This window comes from Dermacentor variabilis, chromosome 11 (assembly GCF_050947875.1).
Source record: "Dermacentor variabilis isolate Ectoservices chromosome 11, ASM5094787v1, whole genome shotgun sequence".
NCBI classification, from domain to species: Eukaryota; Metazoa; Arthropoda; class Arachnida; order Ixodida; family Ixodidae; genus Dermacentor; species Dermacentor variabilis.
In genome coordinates, this window is record NC_134578.1 from 27954780 (window position 1) to 27975773 (window position 20994).

The following is a 20994-nucleotide window of genomic DNA, read 5'->3' on the forward strand; positions in this document are numbered from 1 at the left end:
TCAACTTTATAGGACTCGATCCGAGCCTTGTCGGTCGGTACCAACCTTATCGCAATCGATCCGATCGTTATCAACCCTTATCTGTGTTTATCGACCTTATAAGACATGATCCAACCTTTATCGACCCGTATCGGTGCTTATTAACTTTATCAAAATTGATCCGACCATAATAAGCCCTTATCGTCCTTTAGCACCTGATCCATCCGCGTCGAACCATCATCAACCGTGATGATACCCATATAACCCCTCATCACTTCTTATCGCCCTTATCAACGCACTGACTGCTTATATGTGTGTTGCGCGGCGTGAAGCGCATGGGTTCCCAGAAATCGGTGGCATTCCGGTCGGTGAAGGATGAAGGAACGCGCTAACTGAAGGCGCATCCCGCGACCACGGAAACGCCTCAGGGGAGTGGCGTGGTTGGCGTTAAATTTTCGCAAAATCGGAATTTTCCTGAAGTCTGCAATGCTCCTCGTCGACTCTGCATGTGGTCCTATAGGTGGCTTTCATCCCACTATCACCAAATCTTTCAACAAAGCCTTCATAGAAAATGTTCCCTTTTGACATTTGTTTTGTACCGCCGGCACAGTGCGTTCATGTGGTTCTTCTGCTAGCGTGGATGTGTAGCCCATTGGGAAGACACTCGGGTTTTGAGCGTGGAGGTCGTAGGTTTGAAACTTACCACCAAGATTATTCCTTTCGTATTTATTTTGTTTTATGCATTAATTTCTCGGTATCAATTCGTCTTACGTGATAGACGGACGGACGTTCGTACGGGTTTCCTCATTGGATAAGCATGGAAATATTTACGCATTTAGAACAAAAATTCGATGTGAACGTTGCTTTCACAAAGGTAAAGTTCTAGATATGGCATTTGCATAAATATTTCGTCGAATCCAAGGCTCTTGCGAACAAGTTATAAAAATAGGCGATGGGCAACAATGCGAAGGTAGCACTCGGCTTTGCTTGTAGATCTTGTAACGTCGTCGTCAGTATAGCCGGCCCTGTGAGCACGTAATGTCGTACGCGAAGGCTATGGTGCATATGAAGGTTGTGGTGGAGCGCTAGAGAAGCAACGTTTCCCGAGCGCTCAAAAAAAAAACGCCATAACCAAAGCAAGCCCTGGTAAGGACTGTTCCACAGTTCACAAACGTAGGGCCACGGCGGCTTCCGGTTTCCCTAAATGGTGCGGGTAAAAAAAAAAAAAGAGCGTGAGAGCTAAGGGAAGTCGGCAGATTTTTAACTTTTCCTCAGGACGTGATCATGATATTGCAAGTTTGCCGTAATCTATTAGAAATCTTATGAGTAATTGCAGGGTCCTTCAATACTTTCAAGGACCTTCGTAGTAGTCTTGAGACATAGTGCACCTTTTCTTTATCGAAAAACGTAAGAAGCTTTCCGTTCATTGAAACAACTTAAACGCACGCTTTTTGTTCCGGTGTATATAGAACACTGATGAGAAATGCTATCGGAACTTTCTTAGCGCCGCAGGCTCGCTGCTGTTATTGCGTGTGTGAAACCGTCTACACCAATTGATGATGACTGCGATGTATATATATTATTCGATTAAAGGAATTAAAGGAAAGACATCAGCGTGAACTCTACGTCGTAGCGTCGTTATCTTTATTAGCGTCGTTGTCATTTTCTTGCTTCCTTTTATTTAATTCATCTCGGTGGTTGCTCTCGAAATTTACACCATTTGGGGCTTACATTCTAAGAAAAGAGTACACCCTTTTAAGTGGTATCTTGCCACACAACAATAAACGTCATTTGTCTTGTCCGCATTTCATTTCTTTAAAGCTGCGAGCCCGGTACTTCCCAGTAACGAACGGCGCGGGCGTTATCAGCACACTACACTCTAAGAACAGTTTACACCCTTTGGCTTGCCCCTTCTGCCACACAAGAATAATCGTCACCTGCCTTGATGCGTTTCCTTTCTTTATCGCTGCAGGCCCGGAACTTTCCAGTGACGAACGGCGCGCGCGTTATCAGAAGGGGCACTCCAAAGGGTGTAAACTGTTCTATGCTGATAACGCGCGTGCCATTCGTTACTGGAAAGTTCTGGGCTCGCAGCGATAAAGAAAGGAAACGCATCAAGGCAGATGACGATTATTTTTATGTGGCAGAAGGGGCAAGCCAAAGGGTGCAAACTGTTCTTAGTCTATAAAAACAGTTGCGCCCTTTGGGGGTGTATATTTGCTACGGAACAATAATCGTCATCTGTCTTGCTTGCGTTTCCTTTCTTGAAAATTCTGCTCTCGTTACTTTCCTGTAGGGAATGCTCTGTCAGGTTATAACGCGCATGCCGTTCCTAACTTGGAAGTACCGGGCTCGCAGCGTCAAAGAAAGGAAATGCGGACAAGGTTGATGACGATTATCGTTCTGTGGCAAAGATACACCACAAAGAGTGCTACTGTTTTTAGAGTGCATGACATAGCATTGCCGACAGGAAAGTAGTAGGCGCGGCGTTTTCAAGAAAAGAAACGCAAACAAGGCAGACGACGATTATCGTTGTGTGGCAGATATACACCCCAAAGGGTGTAAAGTTTTTTAGAGTGTACACTCTTAAAAATGTTAGCACCCTTTGGGGCATATCTTGTCCCACAACGATCGCTATCTGTCTGGCCCGCATTTCCTTTCTTTAACGCTGCGAGCCCAGTACATCACAGTTATGAACGGCATGCGCGTTATCAGCGTGAGGTCGCATTCTCAACAAAAAAGTAGCGAGCGCAGCATTTTCATGAAAGGAAACGCAAGCAGGGCAGATGACGATTATTGTTGTGGGACAAACACACCCCAGAGGGTGCAACCGTTTTAAGAGTGTATCTTGCCCCACAACGATAATCATTGTCTGCCTTGCTTGCGTCTCCTTTCTTGAAAACTCGGCGCTCGCTACTTTCCTGTCGAGAATGCTGTGTCACGCTGATGACGCGCAAGCCGTTCGTGACTTGCAAGTACCGGCCGGGCTCGCAGCAAAGGAAATGCGGGCAAGGCAGATGACCATTATGGCTGTGTGGCAGACGTACACCCCGAAGGGTGCAACTGTTTTTAGAGTGTGCACTCTAAAAAAAGTTTGCACCCTTTGGGCTGTATATCTGCCACACAACGATAATTGTCATCTGCCTTGATGCGTTTCCTTTCTTGAAAACGCCGCGCCCGCTACTTTCCTGTCGGGAATGCTATGTCATGCTGATAACGCGCACGCGGTTCGTTACTGGAAAGTACCGGGCTCGCAGCGTTAAAGAAAGGAAACGCATCAAGGCAGATGACGATTATCGTTGTGTGGCAGATATACACCCCAAAGGGTGCAAACTTTTTTTAGAGTGTACGGCGACGTTCAGCACGCGCGTTTCCTGTCGGGGGCAGGGCCTCACTCGTTCTTATTGCGTGCCTTGCAGTGAGCACGGTGCGGAGGCCGTTCATCATATACAGGCCCTCGCCACTCCGTCGCGATGGCGGCGCCCAGGGCAGAGCCGGTGACGAAGACGGCAGCACCTCGGCCGAGGCGGTCGCCACCACGACAGCGCCAGAGCCAGCCGTAAACTCCGCGAGGTATCACAGCTCGCAAGGGTAAGTGCGCAGTTATGACTGCAACTTCGCCACAGCATAGATACGGACCCGATGTCACAAAACATGCTTTAATTAGGACATAGCGTTCCGCCTCTCATGGAGAATGAGGTCCTGCATCTAGAGCTTCCATTACTTGATATATGGAAGCTAGCTGTGAAAACCAAGTATCGATAACCCGAAGATGACGACGAAACAAAAACTACTGCCTGCATAACCTATCCCGTGGCCTCTTCATGAGAAAAGTAAAAGAAACTGAAAGGGGCACCACGCAAAACTATTAAATTAAGCCATATCAATGCACTGCACTTCTAGAATAGAAAAAGAAGTGTCACTCTAGCAAAATGGCTGAAACATGGGCAGAAAGGTAGCCATGTTAGACTGCACACCCATTGGCGAATTCCACTATCTTGTCGAATTCGCCATCTTGCCAGCTCTTATTGGTCCAGAGATCTGTTGCGGCTTTAACGATTGGCTCAAAATGCCGCCATTACAGTATCTGACAATGTAGCGGAATTTGACTCTCGCGGAGACATCACAGATTTCGACAGCATTTCTCTCGGGTTTTGTCAACTGTATGTCACTAAAGCAAGACTATATTGCATTCTGAAACAACAACCGGTTAAAAATAGCAATCTACGAGATCTTCTCCTGCTCTAAAACGGCCTGAATAGGAGACAGTATACATTGAAATCTGTGACATCGTGCTGAGGTGGCATCACTGAGGATTTGACGCAACATAACACAAAATAAAAAGGGAACTTAGGCCTTCATTTTCTCAACTAAACACCTGCCTTTACCGGCTGAATGGACCAAGAAGATTGGAAATACTATTTCACCGGTCTAAATTGATTCAGCGTTGCTCTTTAGTGTTTGTTTTTAAAAGCCATGTTAATTAGGTTGCATTAGTAAATTAAACTATGACAGAAACATCAGTCTTACAGTGAGTGGAGTTTCTTGGTAAGCCAGAAAAGACAGAAATGCATAAGACTGGCCTGATGTCACATGATATTTCTGACTTTCGCTTTCCATTTCTCGCTTTAAATGGAACTGCCTCTACCTCGAAGCCCTGGGGGAAAATATTGGAGAGCTTCAGGGTAGCCTAAATAGTTTATTGTAATAACTTTTGTAGGAACCAGTTTCGTTCGCGAGGAGGCGTCTGCATCGCCACGTCGTAATGCAGAAGGCGGTCACGTGGGAACAGAATGTAGTCGACGTCGCGACTGTTTAGAATTAATCGTCCCGCGTCACTCGGTCCCCTCCAAGGCTGTTACTCCTGCCACGTCCCAATGTAGCAGCACAGCAGACGAACGAGGGCCAGAATGTCGCGATCTTCTGCTCCCCAGATTGGCATCTTCTGTGTACATCACAACATGCACTACCTGCGGAAAAGCTGTGATAATAAAGTATTTAGTACATTTTGGATGCTTCTTTTTTTTAAGACCGAAGTCGAGGGCGTTCGCTTAGAGAAAAAAAAATAGCGAATTGCTGGAAATGTTTGTGAGTACCCATCTAACCTTCCGTGGCGTAATCAAGTTTCAAAAACGTCTTCCTGAGAATAAGTAACTTGTGTCAGTAGTTATACGATAAAGAAGGATTGATTGCACTCTATCGAAATGAGAAGCCTAGCCTAGGTTCGCAAATCTTTTCCAAGCATGGCAAAAATACCTGTATGTTCCTGCCGTCACTAAATATCACTTCGGACACAAAATATGGAAATGAAAACCTTACCACTCACATTCCGCTCTAATAACAAACTTTTCCGTCAAATAAATGATCGAGTGTTAATAACGTTGGCGGCCGCTTAGCCACTAGTGGCGTGAATTCTGTTTTGCCTGAATGTGAAAACATTCCAATTGCGGTCAGAAACACTTGCATGCGAAGTAAGAACATGCCTTTATATTTGCCTATCTTCACATTAAACAAACTCAGACTTAGCAGGTGAACCGTCTCATATCGTATGGCAGTATGTAAAACGGCCTGTTTCGCACAGATGGCAGCTTCTATTTATGTGCCTTAATAAATGCAGCTGCATGAGCTTTGGGAGCGTTCACTCTTGTTGGAAGAACATTGCGTAAACTGCTTTTGCTGTATGACTGCACATGGCGTCAAAATCTGGATTTCTCTTGCCTGAGAATCCCATTTGGATTTACGAGTTCAGAGTTGGCATGTCCCGAAATCGTGACAACAAGCTAAAAGAGATTAAACAACCAATTCCTAGCGCGATGCACTGATTTCAGTTCGTACGCTGATCCGTATGAAGCAAAACCGAGCACTTCTTTTTGCGATCCTGGCAGGTTCGTATGCTCAGGAATCTAAGGTTTGCATATATATATGTTCCCTGCTGATGAAGTGAATATGAAGCAGCTTCATAGCTGTTCTCGTGTTGTGCCACGCAGGCAATACTCGAGCGGCGGCATAGTGGAAGAATGCTGCCGCAAGCCGTGCAGCTTTACAACGCTGGCCAGCTACTGCGCCAGGCCGTCGGATGGCACCAGCCTCGACGCCTTCAATCTAGTCGCCTCCTCAGGCTCCTCTTCAGCTTCTGCAGCTTCTTCAGGTTCGTCCGAGAGTGGCATGCAACGCGACCGGCAGGAACCGTCGCCTCTAATACAGCAGCGCCTCGAGCCGTCTACGACGACGACGCCGCCTCGCGTCGTTACGTCGTCCCGGCTCCAGATGGCGCACGAGGTCAACAGGGAGCACAACGAGGTGCGTATGAATGTTTCAGACAAGCAGACAAGCATTGAAGGTGACAAAGTACTATTCGAACAGTACAAGGAGTAATTAAGATTCCTAATGGACAGTATACATTGCAGTAAATGTTCATTTACTAACTAAACGCACGCGGTCACGTGCGCAAAAGATGCACATGAACAGTGGAGTGCCAGCAGAAGGCAGTGCGTCTCCCATACGCCATGAATCGCTTTGGAGTGGTAAACCCCGTAATATTTTTTTAACATTTTAATTCGGTTAGCATTCCGTGGGAACTTTACCCGCATTGCAGAATGTATTGTTTGCCTGTCCCTATCTAACCTCTCTCACGTACCCATGCAGTGACCCATGCAGTGACCCAAGTTGTCTACTAGCCACTAGATATGTGCTGGCTGCATCTTGCGGGGCAGGCAACACGGGTCACAGGGCATGTGCCCGAATCGACAACTTGCTGCTGGCTGCTGTCTGGCCTAGTAGACAACTTGGGTGACTGGGTATGCGCCACTGCATGGGTATGTATGTGTACAGAACAATCAAAGATAGCACGTCAGTCTCGTTAATAAACTCTGCACTTGCACATATCACAACTGTCTCGTTACTTCCATCGTCATAATCATCACAACAATCATTGTAACATATAAAACATATCATAACCAACTACACGCCCACCATAAGAAAGGCTGCTTCGCAATAGCATCTACAATCATTTCCGAAGGATGGACGCTCCGGCAACTTCGTCTTTTTTTTTAACAAGATGACATGGCACCTAATTTTTCGGACTTGAATTACGCACTGCAAATTAAACTGTATAATTTCCTCAGCAAGACGGTAAAATAGTCCATATGGTGTAGCAGAAACATTGTAGTATTCGGTCTTTTCTTGTGTACTGCAGTTGAGCAGCAGTAAAGCAACATTCTCTAGATTTAGCTTGTCCGGTATTCTGGAAAACGCATGCCGAAAGGGCGTTTTACCGGATGGGTGGAGACATAAATTTGAGCGGCCAAAGTGGTGCAGGCAACTGGTGGCACAGAGCTGAACCGGACAAACACTGAGCTAATATTACAGTAAGCAAGTATATTTCTTTTTTTGCAGTTGTGTATAATTGGGTCACAATAAAATATACACCAGCAGCGAAGTAGAATAGACTTTGTTGATGTTAAGCTGCTCACGTTATGGACTTGTCATATTAACGGAGGGGAGTTAAAATGCCCAGTCTGCCTGTGTTTACCGGATACTCGACAAGCTAAAACTCTAAAATGGGGGAATTAGACGAGGTCCAGAATAACACACCTGGTATGTCATTTTTTTCCCGCACATGTGAAATAATTGTGGGCTGAAACGGAGACGCCATTACTGTGCAGTAAGGAATAAGGTGGCGCGCATATGGTTTCGGAATACTTCGGAGCAGACGACACAGCGATCACCCTGCACTTCTTGAAAGCCATGTCAAAATGGCAGTCGCTGTCGGCGGGAGAGGCAACAACTTCAAATTGAAATGTTGGAGTGATATGTGCACTGGGAGCCCATATTATTTTTCTCTTGGCCCCACTCTCAGATACAGCAGTAAACTGAGAAACGTTCGCCATCTACGCCATGGCGTGTACTAGTGCTTACAACTTTCAGGCTGCACTTCCTTAAATTCACGCTACGCTACAGTTGATGCGAAGTAATGTGCCCGGCTAACCTGAGCAACGTGTTTATTCTCCTGTCACCCTTCACATGTGCCTGCAGGTTGACAACACCAGTCCTCACAGGCGCCCTGGAACAGGGTTACGGCAAACAACGGGTCGCACGCTGCTCCCGAGTATGCCATTCCTGACATCACCAGAGGACGACACCCCATTTGCGACCAGGCCGCGCATCGGAACCTTCAGTCGGCACCGGCCCTACTGGTATGTCGTGCAGGCGGCATTCAACGAGGATGCAGAAGAGGAACGTTAGGATGCCTAGACATTCAACAGCGGGCCTCAAATCTGGCCGGCTAAGAAACGACCGTGGCAAATTTCCCGTGGAAACCTACCTCCTGGCAAAGGCATCTCGGAGCGCCGCCTTCTTTTGGCCTCCTTCAAAGGACTCGCCAGAACTTCGGCTGTCTGTTGCAGCTGTGTGTGTGCTGCTCCCAACTTTCGGTTCCTCGTTTGTGCCTATGTCCTTATGCTGAGGTTTTGCCACTGCTCCACGCGTGGAGTGAGCTCGTAAGTGAGTGCAGTCCTTGATCATGGAGTCATGGAACATGAAGGAGCAGGAACTCGCAACCGACACCAGTGAACAGCGATAACGTCACAAGGACCAGAAGCAGGAAAGCGCTGAGAGGGACATCTAATGGCAGAGATTTGCTGTCTGATTGTTATGGCAATCCTGAGCAATGGTTGTTTACATTCATGGCCACCAGGTAACTCCAGCGTTCTGAGCCCTGAGCATTCCATAGCAACTGTGACGTGTGATCCCAGATCAGATAACCTGCTTCTGAATGCTCCTTGCACCATGTCAATGGCATTGTATGTCTGTACATTCGATGAACCAACTCAGGTGAACATGATTATGTCTTGTTTTAGTGAAATTTTACATTTTGAACACATATGTAGCCGAGCTGAAATGTTTTATGTCATGACTGTGGAATGTGACTGAACACATGGAAGTGAAGAATTTAAAAAAAGAAGCTAATTTTGTTCCATATACTTCAGCCACGCTAAATTTTATTTAGCTGCATTTCCTAACAAGATCTCTGAAGATGTTATGCACATTGCATTTTGACGTGATGAGCCTGCATTATATTGAGACTTGCTATCATATATATATGGCATCTTCATCCACATTTCAATTGTCGCTACCATGAAACTGTACTGTCCTTCACTGTTCCACACATGGGCTGGAGCTCAAGTACCACTAACGAAAGCGTGAGAACATCAGCATACCACATTCACATGCATAAATTTGGAATCTTGGGCATGAAACGGAGCTTGTTGCACCATGCTCTAACTAGCTATAAAGATGAACTTGACACCCCAGCTTATGCTCCTCTTAAGTGGACGTGAGCAATCTACCCTTTTCCAAATACAAATTTAAAAAAACTTTCGCCACTTTGATTTGCAGCAAAATTTGCCTTATCGGTGGCTAACATAAAATAAAATGCTTTTCAGCCGAAGAAGTTCATTTCTGCTTAGCAGGCATCACAGGCTTCACCTGAGAAACATATTGCACTCTTTAAGACCTAAACTTTCAGGTGGAAGAGGTAAAGCCACATCACAATGGTGGGCTTTGTGAAAGATCTTTTACATTTTTTTAGGAACTTACAATATTGTGACGCCAACTGAAATAATAGTCAAGAAGCGTGTTTTGCTACTAGCATAGATAAAAGGGCATTGTCTACTGTGCGGCAAGCACAGGCTGCAAAATCGCCGCTTTTTTGTTTTTGCAATACTGATGTCTATGTTTACGTAGTAACCTCGTTTATCACTATACTTGTGGTTCAGTCCATTTTCATAAACTATGCGTGCAATCACGCAAGTCCATTTTTACTTTGTTACCGCAGGTGCTAGCTACCATCTACAACTAGGCTTGCTTTGGCGAGCTATACATAATGGTTTCATCATTTGCCTTTAGGCATCCCATATTATTTAAGGCTCATTAGTACTGCTAGCAACCACGTCATCAAACTGAAAATGATATGAACTGTGCAAGTTTTTATTCCACATTTTGTTTCAGCTTCGGCATTGCTTGCATCTGTCCTCTACGTTAAGCTTCTAACTCCTTCGTGTGTCATCAGTGCTTTTGGCATACCTCCACGCCAAATGGAAAGCAGTCTTCTTATCTCGCAAACAGAAAGAGTGCCCAAGCCGTTCTTTCCTGTTATCTAGTCGAGCAGCTGCAGCAGATATCTTTGAGGGAGGCCAATAAACCGCTCCCTATCGTGCCATCCGAGTTTTATTTATTCAGAAAAGGAAAAATGTCCCTCATGCCATCGTCCCACCATTCCCCATTCCTCAGCACTTTTCCCCTGCTTTGCTATCCCACGCATTTGGCTGCACATATGAGAACCGGCATGTTGCTGTACATAGAAAACAATGACTCGATATGATCTCGCTGTAAGGCTTATACTTGTGAAGACGATTAAGAGTTGCCTCGGCAAACGACCATGGGTTGTTGGATATCATTTAACCTGCCTTCATGCCATTTGTATACCCTGTGTCGCGCATTGCTGTTCAAACATTCTGAGACTATGGAAGCAAATGTCTATTTAATCAAAATAGTGACAGGCCTGCGATTTTGTGCAGTCTGCCACGGAAACGCCCCAATGCATGAGCAACCGTTTTTCAAAGGGTGGTCTGGGTTTCTCTCCGAAAGGTGGATGAGACAGGAATGTGGAAGTGGACGCTGACATCTGCCATGTTGGCTTTGTCTTCTGCGCACCGCACAAAAATAGTATGAATTACCGGCCAGTCTAACTTGATATAAGAGAGACTGGAAATGCACGATAAAAAGGTGACCCAGAAAGCATGTGAACTTCTTGTTTAGACGTGAGTGTTTTGATTTTAGCTGAATTCTGAAAGGTATGATGTCACATATAGAGGGAATACTACTTCACCTTGTTAAACTTTGGCAGTTATCTGTTAAGTGCACTGGTACAAACTGGATGAGAATGCTCTGGTGCAAACAAAGAGCCATGATCTGCTCATCAATAATGCTCATTTATACTAGTATGCAAAAAATGGAAAAATCTGTTTTGCAATTGTTCAGGTAATGCACAATGCAGTATAATTTATTCGAGGCATGTCTTGAAATCAATTTCCTGGGACTTTCAATCACCGAATGTTATTATTTCTAACTATGGAAAATTTTACTCCCTTACTAACCAAAATTCTGTCAAATGTGCACTGCTCTAGGAACAGCAAAAAGTGTCAGTAGCTGCGTTTGCATTCAGAAGTTGTTTTCAGTCAATTCAAGCAGCATCGGAGTGCAATAAACAATGTGCAAAATTGTGTAAACAATCTTTTCCACACCTACCTTGCCTTAATCAAAATGACCGACCTCTCGGTCTCTTCAATTTGTCATCCAAGGCATAGCCTGCTATATACACTCTGTGCCTACTGGATCAGTAAAAGCTGCTGCTTTTTCTGCAAGTGGCACTTATGTAGGGTCAGAGTAATGATATTTTGGGCAGGGAAAGGACAAACCTTGTCTTCACCCTATAACGTACCATCTCAAATATAGAAAAAGCAACTATAAACAAGAAATTCATAATACACTCGCTGCTATGACTCTCTTATTGATTCCTATGCTTTTCTTGTCTGCAGTGACCACCAAAAATGTAAAAAGTGTGCTTGAGAGGTACCATTGCCGTATTTCCAATGACTGCAGCTTCCTATAGGATCGCCAACAATCCGGCAAGGCCAGATTATACAGGAGGCTATGTCTAGGGCTGGCTAGCCCTGCCTGAGGTGCTGCTTGTAACCAGTCAGCTTAAAGGGACCCTAAAGCGAAACAATAAATCAGTTTAGACTAATGAAGCCTTGTTTGAGAACCCTGCAGGCAGTCATTTAAAAAAATATGTTTGTTTATTAGATGAGAAAATGAAGGTCCAAGTAACAGCATTTGAATTTCGCGCCGAAACCCCAGCGCCGGTACGTCAGCGTGACGTCAGGGATTCCAAAGTATGTTTTCGCATTTGGGCCGCGTTGGCTGAATAAAGGTTCCCGAAACTTGCCATGTTTAATATTTGGTTCCTTTAGAACACAATGTAGTCAATATGTACCGCTATATATAATTAGTAGGCTCTAGAAGATGCCATCAAAATCCAAGACGTCACAGCCCCCAGGTGCGCGAACTTAAGTAGGCGTCGCCACCCGTATTTCGTTATTGCGCTTTGTCTGGCTTACTAAACGTCTTATCGTTGTAAGAGTGGTGTTTTTTGTGTTGTAGAACGGTAATTTGCTGATGCAGAAGAAATCATTTTTCACTTTAGTGTCCTTTTATGCATACACGGCATCTTGGGCAATCTGGGACAACATATTGAAGAGACCCACTGCTAAACCTAGATGGATTGAGTGAGGAACAAATGCTAACAAGGATGGTGGCTCCAGCAGCGATCAGTCTATACAATGACGTCTTATTTGTGATTTTAGACTGAGGTTCGCAACTTTGCTTAGGTCAAACAATGTTTGTGTAGAAGTGCCTAGTACATTTTTAATACTATCTATTGTTTACTGCTTTAGTGCAATACTATAGTAACGGATTCGGCAGCAGATAGGATGAAAGCTTATTGCAATTCCGTATTAACAGCAGAGAGCTTCAGTTACGGATGTATTTGATAGTGCGAAATTTATTGGGTGTGACTGCTTAAAAGGGAACAGCTTATTAGTACTTGATCAATGGTTACTGTGGAAGTGTTACCTCAAGCCTCTCGCACTAATGCTTGCCATGAACAGTCTTTCCTCTCAATGAATCTAAATCGAAGCAAATCATTTGCTTGCTTTCATATTGGTCTCTGCTGTAAACTTATATTTGTGCACCGGTTATTATTAATTTAGGAAACTAAACACACTCCTCCGTGAAATGTCTAATGATTTCTTAAAATGCTGGCCAATTTCTTAATTTGTCAAATTAACCAGGACAGCCCCGAGTGGGAATGTTATGCATACATTTGACAGTGGTGCTCCGTGCAGTACGGTAATTTCCGCATCAGGGAGGGGAGCACCCAAAAACTAGGAACCAACTGCTAAGGTGCTACTACTGCTGTCCAAAATGTGTACGCTAATTTGCAACGTTTGCTTTCTTCTCGGAGTGGCTTGCACAGTGATACGATGTCGTTGCAAGAAAGTACGCTTCGCAAGAAGCAGGGCCCCGTGCCAACTTAGTTCCCAGTGTACTGCCTCCTGTCCAAGAGAAACACCCTCCCAGATATGCCATTTTTTATGTGCACGCTATGTATAAAGTGATTCTGTTGTAAAATAAAGCATCTTCTTTTTTTCGCATCTTCCCAGGTTTTCTGGTGGCCTTCTTTGCATGCGCATACACAGTGCTGACGTTTAATGTGAAGCATACTTTGGCTACCTCCATGCACATTGAAAGAGCAGCTACTACCTGCCCCATACAGTCAAACCTTGATACGAAATGTATATAGCGAACTACTGGATATAAAGAAAATATAAAATTTGGTTGGTCATGCCTTACTGCCCTTGGAACAGTGCAAAATCTGTCGCAACACTGGTGTTAAACAATAATCGCCGACAAAAAAATATATATGCACCACCAAAACGATGCTCATTTTCAGTGCATTTATGTTTCATCGTTTCCTTTCAATGCATGTTAGTTGCGACATAAACTGTGAGAAACGAAATTGCAGCTTCATCACTGGTGTTTTGAATGGAAGGCAGGTATAATTTCTCGGAGAGTTTTCGAGAATCCTTGTGCAAAATTTCAAAGAAGCACCTCATGAAAAGTCACATTATTTGAGTTCTACCAAAAGTACTGAGTAAACGAAATCTTAAATCTACAAAACATGTGCAGTGTTCCTGGTTTCCAACTATAAGTTAAACCGCGCCCCAAAAAGTAAGAGTATGCAGATTTCTTGGCATATCTGTAGTGATGTCCATGCTATGCAGTAACGCTGTGGCTTGGCAAATGTGAAAACAAGTAACATATTTGTTCAAATGTAGGTTGACTTTTTTTTTATTCCGGAAATGTACCCAAAGTGAGCTAATAGCCTATATTTGTGACCAAATAGTCTCGACCTATGCTCGTGAACAAAGCTAGCAAAAGTGCCAAGCTAATCAAGTTCCGCCATATACTGTGCATCAGGTGCACATTAAAGAACCCCAGGAGGTCGAAATTAATCGGGAGTCCCCCACTACGGCGCGCCTCGCAATCGTATAGTAGTTTTGGCACGTAAAACTCTAGAATTCGTTCAGATTATCCCGATTGGCTATGAACAAAATTATGCCAGAACTCTTCTCACTATGACTGTCGACGGTAATGGGAATAGCAGTCAAGCAGTGAAGTGACAGACCACATTCCCGAAGTCACGTTTATTTAACACGTGTAGAAGCAATTCTGAGACTTCCGTTGTTTTGGCTACGTGCCACATACTCCGATATCGTCCCACTTTGCTACGGCACTCCCTTGCCAAGGTCACCCCATGAGCATGGAGACATGGCACGAACTGCATGACGCTGACACAGTGACGATAACATATCCAAGAATGATGTCGATGGAATGACAAAGGCATGTAATGACGTTGGCATGACAGCAATGAGATGTCGATTCGTAAAATATGACAATGGTAAAACGACGACAACATCGGGAAAGTGAGATGATGGCGACTGCATGGCAACGGTGGTATGACAACGATGGTATGAATACAACCGGATGAAGAAGCGGGAATCGCGAGGATGGCACGACCAAGATGGCATGACGACGAATGCATGATAGCGCCTTTGTGACGACGACGCACTGATGACTGTGGAATGATAACAGCGGCATAATCACGACTGAATGGCGACAGCGTGATTACGATAGAATGACAAACGGGGAACGATGTCGATGGATTAATGAAGGTGATATGACAATGGATAACAATACTGAAGTAAGAATGATAGTGGAATGACAGCGTGATGACGATGGCATGACGAGAGTCACTTGTCGAATTGATAATGTTGATGAAGGAATGAACGTGACAGCATCCCGACGATGGTATGACAACAAATGCATGATGATGACTATGGTGACGATGACTATCATGACTCTCATGCTTAGGAACATCCAGAAGCCTTCTCAAGCTCAATCAGCTTCACTTTGCAAGCAAGCTGGCTTAGTCAGGTGCTTTCAACTGACACTGTCTTTGTGCACGCTGACTGTGTACACTTTGCATGGTACTGTTCGGCAGTGAATAATAATGTTTTCACAGGTGGCATTCAAAAAGTAAGAGGTCAGACTTCTAGCAAAGTATGCATGAAAATTCGGTCTGAAATTGACTGCATACTCCAGTGTTGATGAAAATTTCCTTTTAGGGTCCAAATATAGCTAAAGCCCGATATAACGAAGTATTCAACTTTTCATGATTTCTTGTCCATGCAACACTATGTATTTAGAACCTCAACATAACGAAGTGTGTACGCGATTTCAATATAACGAAATTTCACTGCCGCCACAAAGGAATGCCGAGACAATAAATGGAAACTTCCGCGGACGCAGATGGTAAAACGATTGAATTACAAGCGGCTCTTTGCAAACGTACCTCTCAAATTGCGCGCCGCGCTACAAGAGCGACCACCGAATTCCGTATAAAGTACAAGTGCAATGAGTTCCTCTCGCGCGCCAGGCACTCTGTGCTTCAGGTCCGAGTGAAAGTGTGCGCGGGTGAGACGCGTGCCTCCTTCCCGGGCGAGCAAAGGGAAACGAGGGGAGTCCGGGGGCGGAGTGGAGGGTAAGTTGGCACGCGTCTCGACGGTCTCGATATCTGGCGCGCGCCTCGGCTGCGACTGCGCACCGCTGTATAGCACGACTGAGCGCATGCGCAGCCGTGCACCCTGCTTTATGGCTAATCTGCCGCATGTGGAAAGAGTGGGCGTGCCGAGACGGCGTGGCAATATGTAAGCTGTCTTACCGCGCGTTTAGTATTGGAGGTTGCGTAATCTCGACTCTCGGTGACCGTTGGAGCGAGAGCCAGACGAAACATTCGCTGCCGGCGCTTTTCCTGATAGCGTCGTCCCAGTGCGGGCGACGCTATCAGCCGTGGGGGCGGAGTACACGCGAAAGCGTGGCTGGCTTCGCATAATTCGTGCTGCCGAGGAGATATCGTCGACGTACGTGACATGAAACCGTATCATTCATCGCCGACTCGCACATTTATAGAAATGAATCGTTTTCTCATGCAAATTTCTTTTTTTCGATTGCCCGATAATTCTGAAAATTCTGCGGCCCCCTTTCGGTTAAGAAACATCGATCGGCGACCGTACTTATTTGCACAAAAGATTGAATTTCAATAGAACGAAATTTTGATATAACGAAACGAATTGCCTATTCCACCGACTTCGTGTCGAGGTTTAATTGTACTTGTGCCAAGCAGTCTGCTTCAGGACAGCAGCGATTGCCGTCCTGGCAGGTATGCCTGAAACAGGCTCGACATACCATGGGCACCCTTTGCGGATTGCGCTCAAAAGTGGGTGTACTGTTTGGAATAGTGAAGTCAAGATTCACCTCCCCAGGCATTGATACACCTCACACAGTAACAGGCGCGAAGTCCAGGGACGCCTCAACCGCCTTGTAACAAGTGGGTGTCTACGACTACACACCACTGGAACGTTTCTCTTAATATGCTGCACGCACTGTCAAAATGCTAATGGACAAAAGCAACCCACTGCGGTAAGAAATTAGGTTGCACTTGATATTAGTCGATAGCAATATGTAGCAATACTAATAGCATGTAGCATCATTAATATAAATGCAGCACATTCGTGACCATGTGCCGACGTTCAAGGCATCGTTGAATAAATGCAGGCGTCGAAGGGGAAAATTAGGCAACCCAACAAAACCTGCTGGGTGTTTAGTTCTGCTGTTGCTCAAAAGTGATGTAGCAGAGACTACCAAGTCACGCCTTTTGCTCTGTTTGATTTGGGAAGTGTGAGGTGCACTGGAGACCAGTTTAAATGATGCATCCCGTTAAAGTTTTATTTTCTTAGACTCCCCAGTGTGCCACAATATTCCAAATGTTACCAAAATCTTAAGTGCAGTCTCGCCTCGTACAGTTTGCGGCATTGCTCATGGAAGAGTTCTGAGAGCAGGCGTTGAAGCACATTCAGGAGCAGTTAAATTACTACAATTTAAAGCACATCCAGCCTACTGGTACTCACGCCAAGTAGCTGTCGTAGGAATTAGTGAAAATTCAGCCAAGACGTTACCTCTCGGTGCATAAAAATCACTTCACCGATTCCTTCACCTCTGAACTCACTAAGACAACAGCATTTTCTCACATTGGTGACTGCCACCTTATTTGCTTGTTTTTTTTTATTAGTGGCACCATCTTTTCAAACACAATTCTATTTTCGCAACGTGCACAACATCATCATTCACCAGACTCTGGAAGTACACGAAAAAATGCCACTGCTGTCACAGTCAGCATGGTGCGCGAAACCCACCGAAACTGAAAAGTGTGAACACTGCAATATTTGGCACAGTGCTACCACTGCATGGGCAAGTTGGTTCGTGCAGTGCAAAAAGACTAGGATAATGGCACACATACATGCAAAACCAGCACTGTACTACCACCTACCAAGAGCTACAAAGTACAGCACTGATCCTGTGCATACGGGCATCTTCGTGCTTATCTTTCTGCACTGTTTAACCTTTCGATATGGTGCAATAGGTCAGTATGTCTGCTTGAGTCGTCATCCTTGATGGCCATATCCTCTTCACATTTTTTACTGCAACACCTCACCAACTCCCTCACTTTACTCACCACATGCATGGCGCATTTGATTTCTATTGTTCTTTTTACCATTTTACCATGCCAGTCCTTTCTGTGAGTAGCTTTAAGCAATAAAATTTTTCATTAGAGTTAGCGCATGACCTGCACATTTTCGTTGGTTGCATGCAGTTTCACACTTGCCCTTTTACAATACAAACATGCATTAACTTGCCAATTCTACTGAGACCACTGACTGTGTCTTCAAGAGTATTCTAAAGGCGTGTAAAGAGGGCAAATTTTCACGACACAAATGAAGTGGCAATGTACTTCTCTTTTCATATATACATTCGTCTGCAACTCTTTAAGCCTGGTGACGTAGAATGCAGCACTGCATTAAGGTGGACATTTAGGCAAGTTGGTGCCAATTCGTTTGGAATTGAAGGCCAACTGCAACGAAAAGTTGAATCACATAGAAAGTGTAGCTCCAGATAGTGCATCTGCAAAGCTGACATTGTGAAAAATTTTACGAATACGATCGAATGCGTCATGAAAAGCTGGCAAATATAGACCTTTTTTATCCTGAAACTGAAAAATAAAGCATATCAATCCCAGCTTACCACAAATGGTGCAGAACCTGGAATGTTCAGAATCAGTGCAGCATTTGGGCACGACCTCCAAGATAGGGCGGCACCCACGGTACAGTGATAATCACCAAGGCCAAGTTCCGAGATGTCCGTCATATCTGTTAACCACCAGGCGCAGTTTACAGGTTGGTAATAAAAAAAAAGGTAAAGCCAGTTCCACGTAGTGAGAGCTGAAAACAGTGAAAACAGCGAAGCTGGCAGTAATTTTCTCATGGTTGAGCTCATGTTTAGCCCGATTTTCATGAAAGTCTTTTGTCTTGTCGTCGTTTTGCTAGATTCGAGCTTCGGTTCCAGAGTGTGCACACTCTCAGGTTGTGATCAAACAATAGCCTATCACAAACCTTGCAGCTGTGGCCGAATTCACAGTTGAGGAATTCTCTCTTGAACCGTCCATCGGCACCCTCAGTGGGAGGAATCTCTCTGCGTCTATGTCTCTGCTTGGCCTCCTACTCTCGAAGTTGGGGGTTAGCTTGCCTCTGCTGGCGCTTGGCTTGGGTTACCTTCTCTTGAAAGTGGGCGTTGGCTTGCCTCCACCGATTCCCGTTCTCGATTCTCTGTGGTCGTGCCTTCCCTCCGCTGGCACTTTGCTTGTGCTTCTCACTCTCGAAGCTCGGGATTTGCGCAATGTCGGCGCTGCCGCTCTCGTGTGAGCTCCCGCTGCTGCCCGCACACTCTAAGAACAGTTTACACCCTTTGGCTTGCCCCTTCTGCCACACAAAAATAATCGTCATCTGCCTTGATGCGTTTCCTTTCTTTATCGCTGCAAGCCCGGAACTTTCCAGTGACGAACGGCACGCGCGTTATCAGAAGGGGCACTCCAAAGGGTGTAAACTGTTCTATGCTGATAACGCGCGTGCCATTCGTTACTGGAAAGTTCTGGGCTCGCAGCGATAAAGAAAGGAAACGCATCAAGACAGATGACGATTATTTTTGTGTGGCAGAAGGGGCAAGCCAAGGGGTGTAAACTGTTCTTAGAGTGCACTGAGCGGTATCCGTGGGGTGAAAGGGCGTGCACCGGTGAAACACCGGCTCCTATACCCATCTCCTCCCCCGGCGCGTACTCTGATTGGTCTGCTCCTCCCCCCTCCTGGCGTGCCGTCGGATTGGTCCACCCCTATTCCAGCAGGGCACCGCTCCTACCCTTGGCGCGCCCTCTAGCAGTGAGCTCCGGAACTTGCCCCACCGCATGACACCGGGCAGCGTAGGCTCGACTTAGAACAGCTCCGCTGTTAAAAAAAAACTGGAAAGTTATCAGCCCTGTAGGTCTTGTTAAGACTGCTTGAAATATGTGCTACTTATCCATAACCAATTTAGCCAAGTAAATTTAATTGTAGTTGGCCCTCAAGCATAGCATAGCAAAAAAAAAAGAAATGTTGGAAGCGCTTGCAGCCTTGTCCATCACACTACTTTTAAAGGGGCACTGACACACCTTTTCTTACAGAGTAAGCTGTTATGGACTCCTTCCAATAGCCATTTCAGTTGGTGATGGTGTCTGCTGCCACCTACGGTGTCCGCAGCAGGAATCGCTGGAAATGAACCCGGGCCCACTGTGTGGGAGTCAGCTACTCCACCTCTGAGCCACGCCAGAACTTAGCTAGCATTCTGCGGAAAAATTCCCTATAAACACATGCGAGTGCGTAAGGATGCACGCGATGCGACATGCCTGCCGCATAGCGTCGGTGCGTGCACATTTTGCATTGCAGTTGCACATTATTACACTAGGTAGAATGCCATGTAGCAGATGCATAGGTTGTGGTACAAGGCAGTTAAGAAGGTTTAGGGAATGGGTTCAACATAAGAGTTCTGTGGAAACCCGCAAGGTGAAGAGGAATAATTAATAAAGGGAAAATGAGACATCCACCCAAACCTAGATAAGCGCTACAAAGGAAAGCCATATGGGTTCCTCGAAAGAAAACCTTCGCAGTTGAAGAAAAATTCGTCCCGGTCTGGGACTTGAACCCAGGACCAGGACGAATTTTTCTTCAGCTGCAAAGCTTTCTTTAGAGGAACCTGTATGGGTTTCCTTTGTGGCACTTAGGTTCGTTTGGATGGCTGTCTCATTCTCTCTTTGTTAAAGTTTAGGGAAGAAAAAGAAGTTTGAGGAGATGTATGCAAGAATGCTCGGAAACATGCACCTGATTAAATCGAGCTGGCTAGGTAACCGCTAGGTGATGTCACAACCATGTTTCAAAGGGGATGCCAATAAATCATCATCATGTATCATGTCACTTGCCTTACGATGCGAGATGTGCGCCGTGTAGCGTCTATACGGGCACCCTTTGCATTGTAGTTGTGTATTATTATGCCAGGAGGGACCTCGTGTAGCAGTTGCATAGGCAGCGGTGCAAGGTAGATAGGGAAGTCTTGAGGAAGGAATAGATTATGGAGGTGTATAAAAATTGATGTATTGAAAAACATGTAGCGTATATCTGATCAAAAAGTCTGGGTGACCATTCTTCACCGTTCCATTTCAAACAGAATGTCATTCAATCATCATCATCACTAACATTGTATTTGACATGCCATGTGACATGCACGCCATGCATCGTTGATATGTACAAACTTTGCATTGCAGTTACCTTATATTCCACCAGATGTCCACACATGTAGCAGTTGCATGCTGCACGAAGCTGGACGTTTAACTTAAGCAGGCTAGATGGCTATTTG

At 45.2% G+C, this 20994-nt stretch overlaps 1 protein-coding gene across 1 annotated transcript in view; it reads left to right on the top strand.

The window, feature by feature from the left end:
- The window catches only part of LOC142564319 (uncharacterized), a 75901-nt gene extending 62643 nt beyond the window's left edge, over window positions 1-13258 (top strand). Inside the window, exons 2-4 of the mRNA XM_075675275.1 lie at window positions 3399-3570; window positions 5967-6279; window positions 8014-13258. Coding sequence (XP_075531390.1) covers window positions 3399-3570; window positions 5967-6279; window positions 8014-8223 — 695 coding nt within the window. The 3' untranslated portion in view covers window positions 8224-13258. The remainder of the gene's footprint in view (window positions 1-3398; window positions 3571-5966; window positions 6280-8013) is intronic.
- Window positions 13259-20994: the final 7736 nt, after the last annotated feature.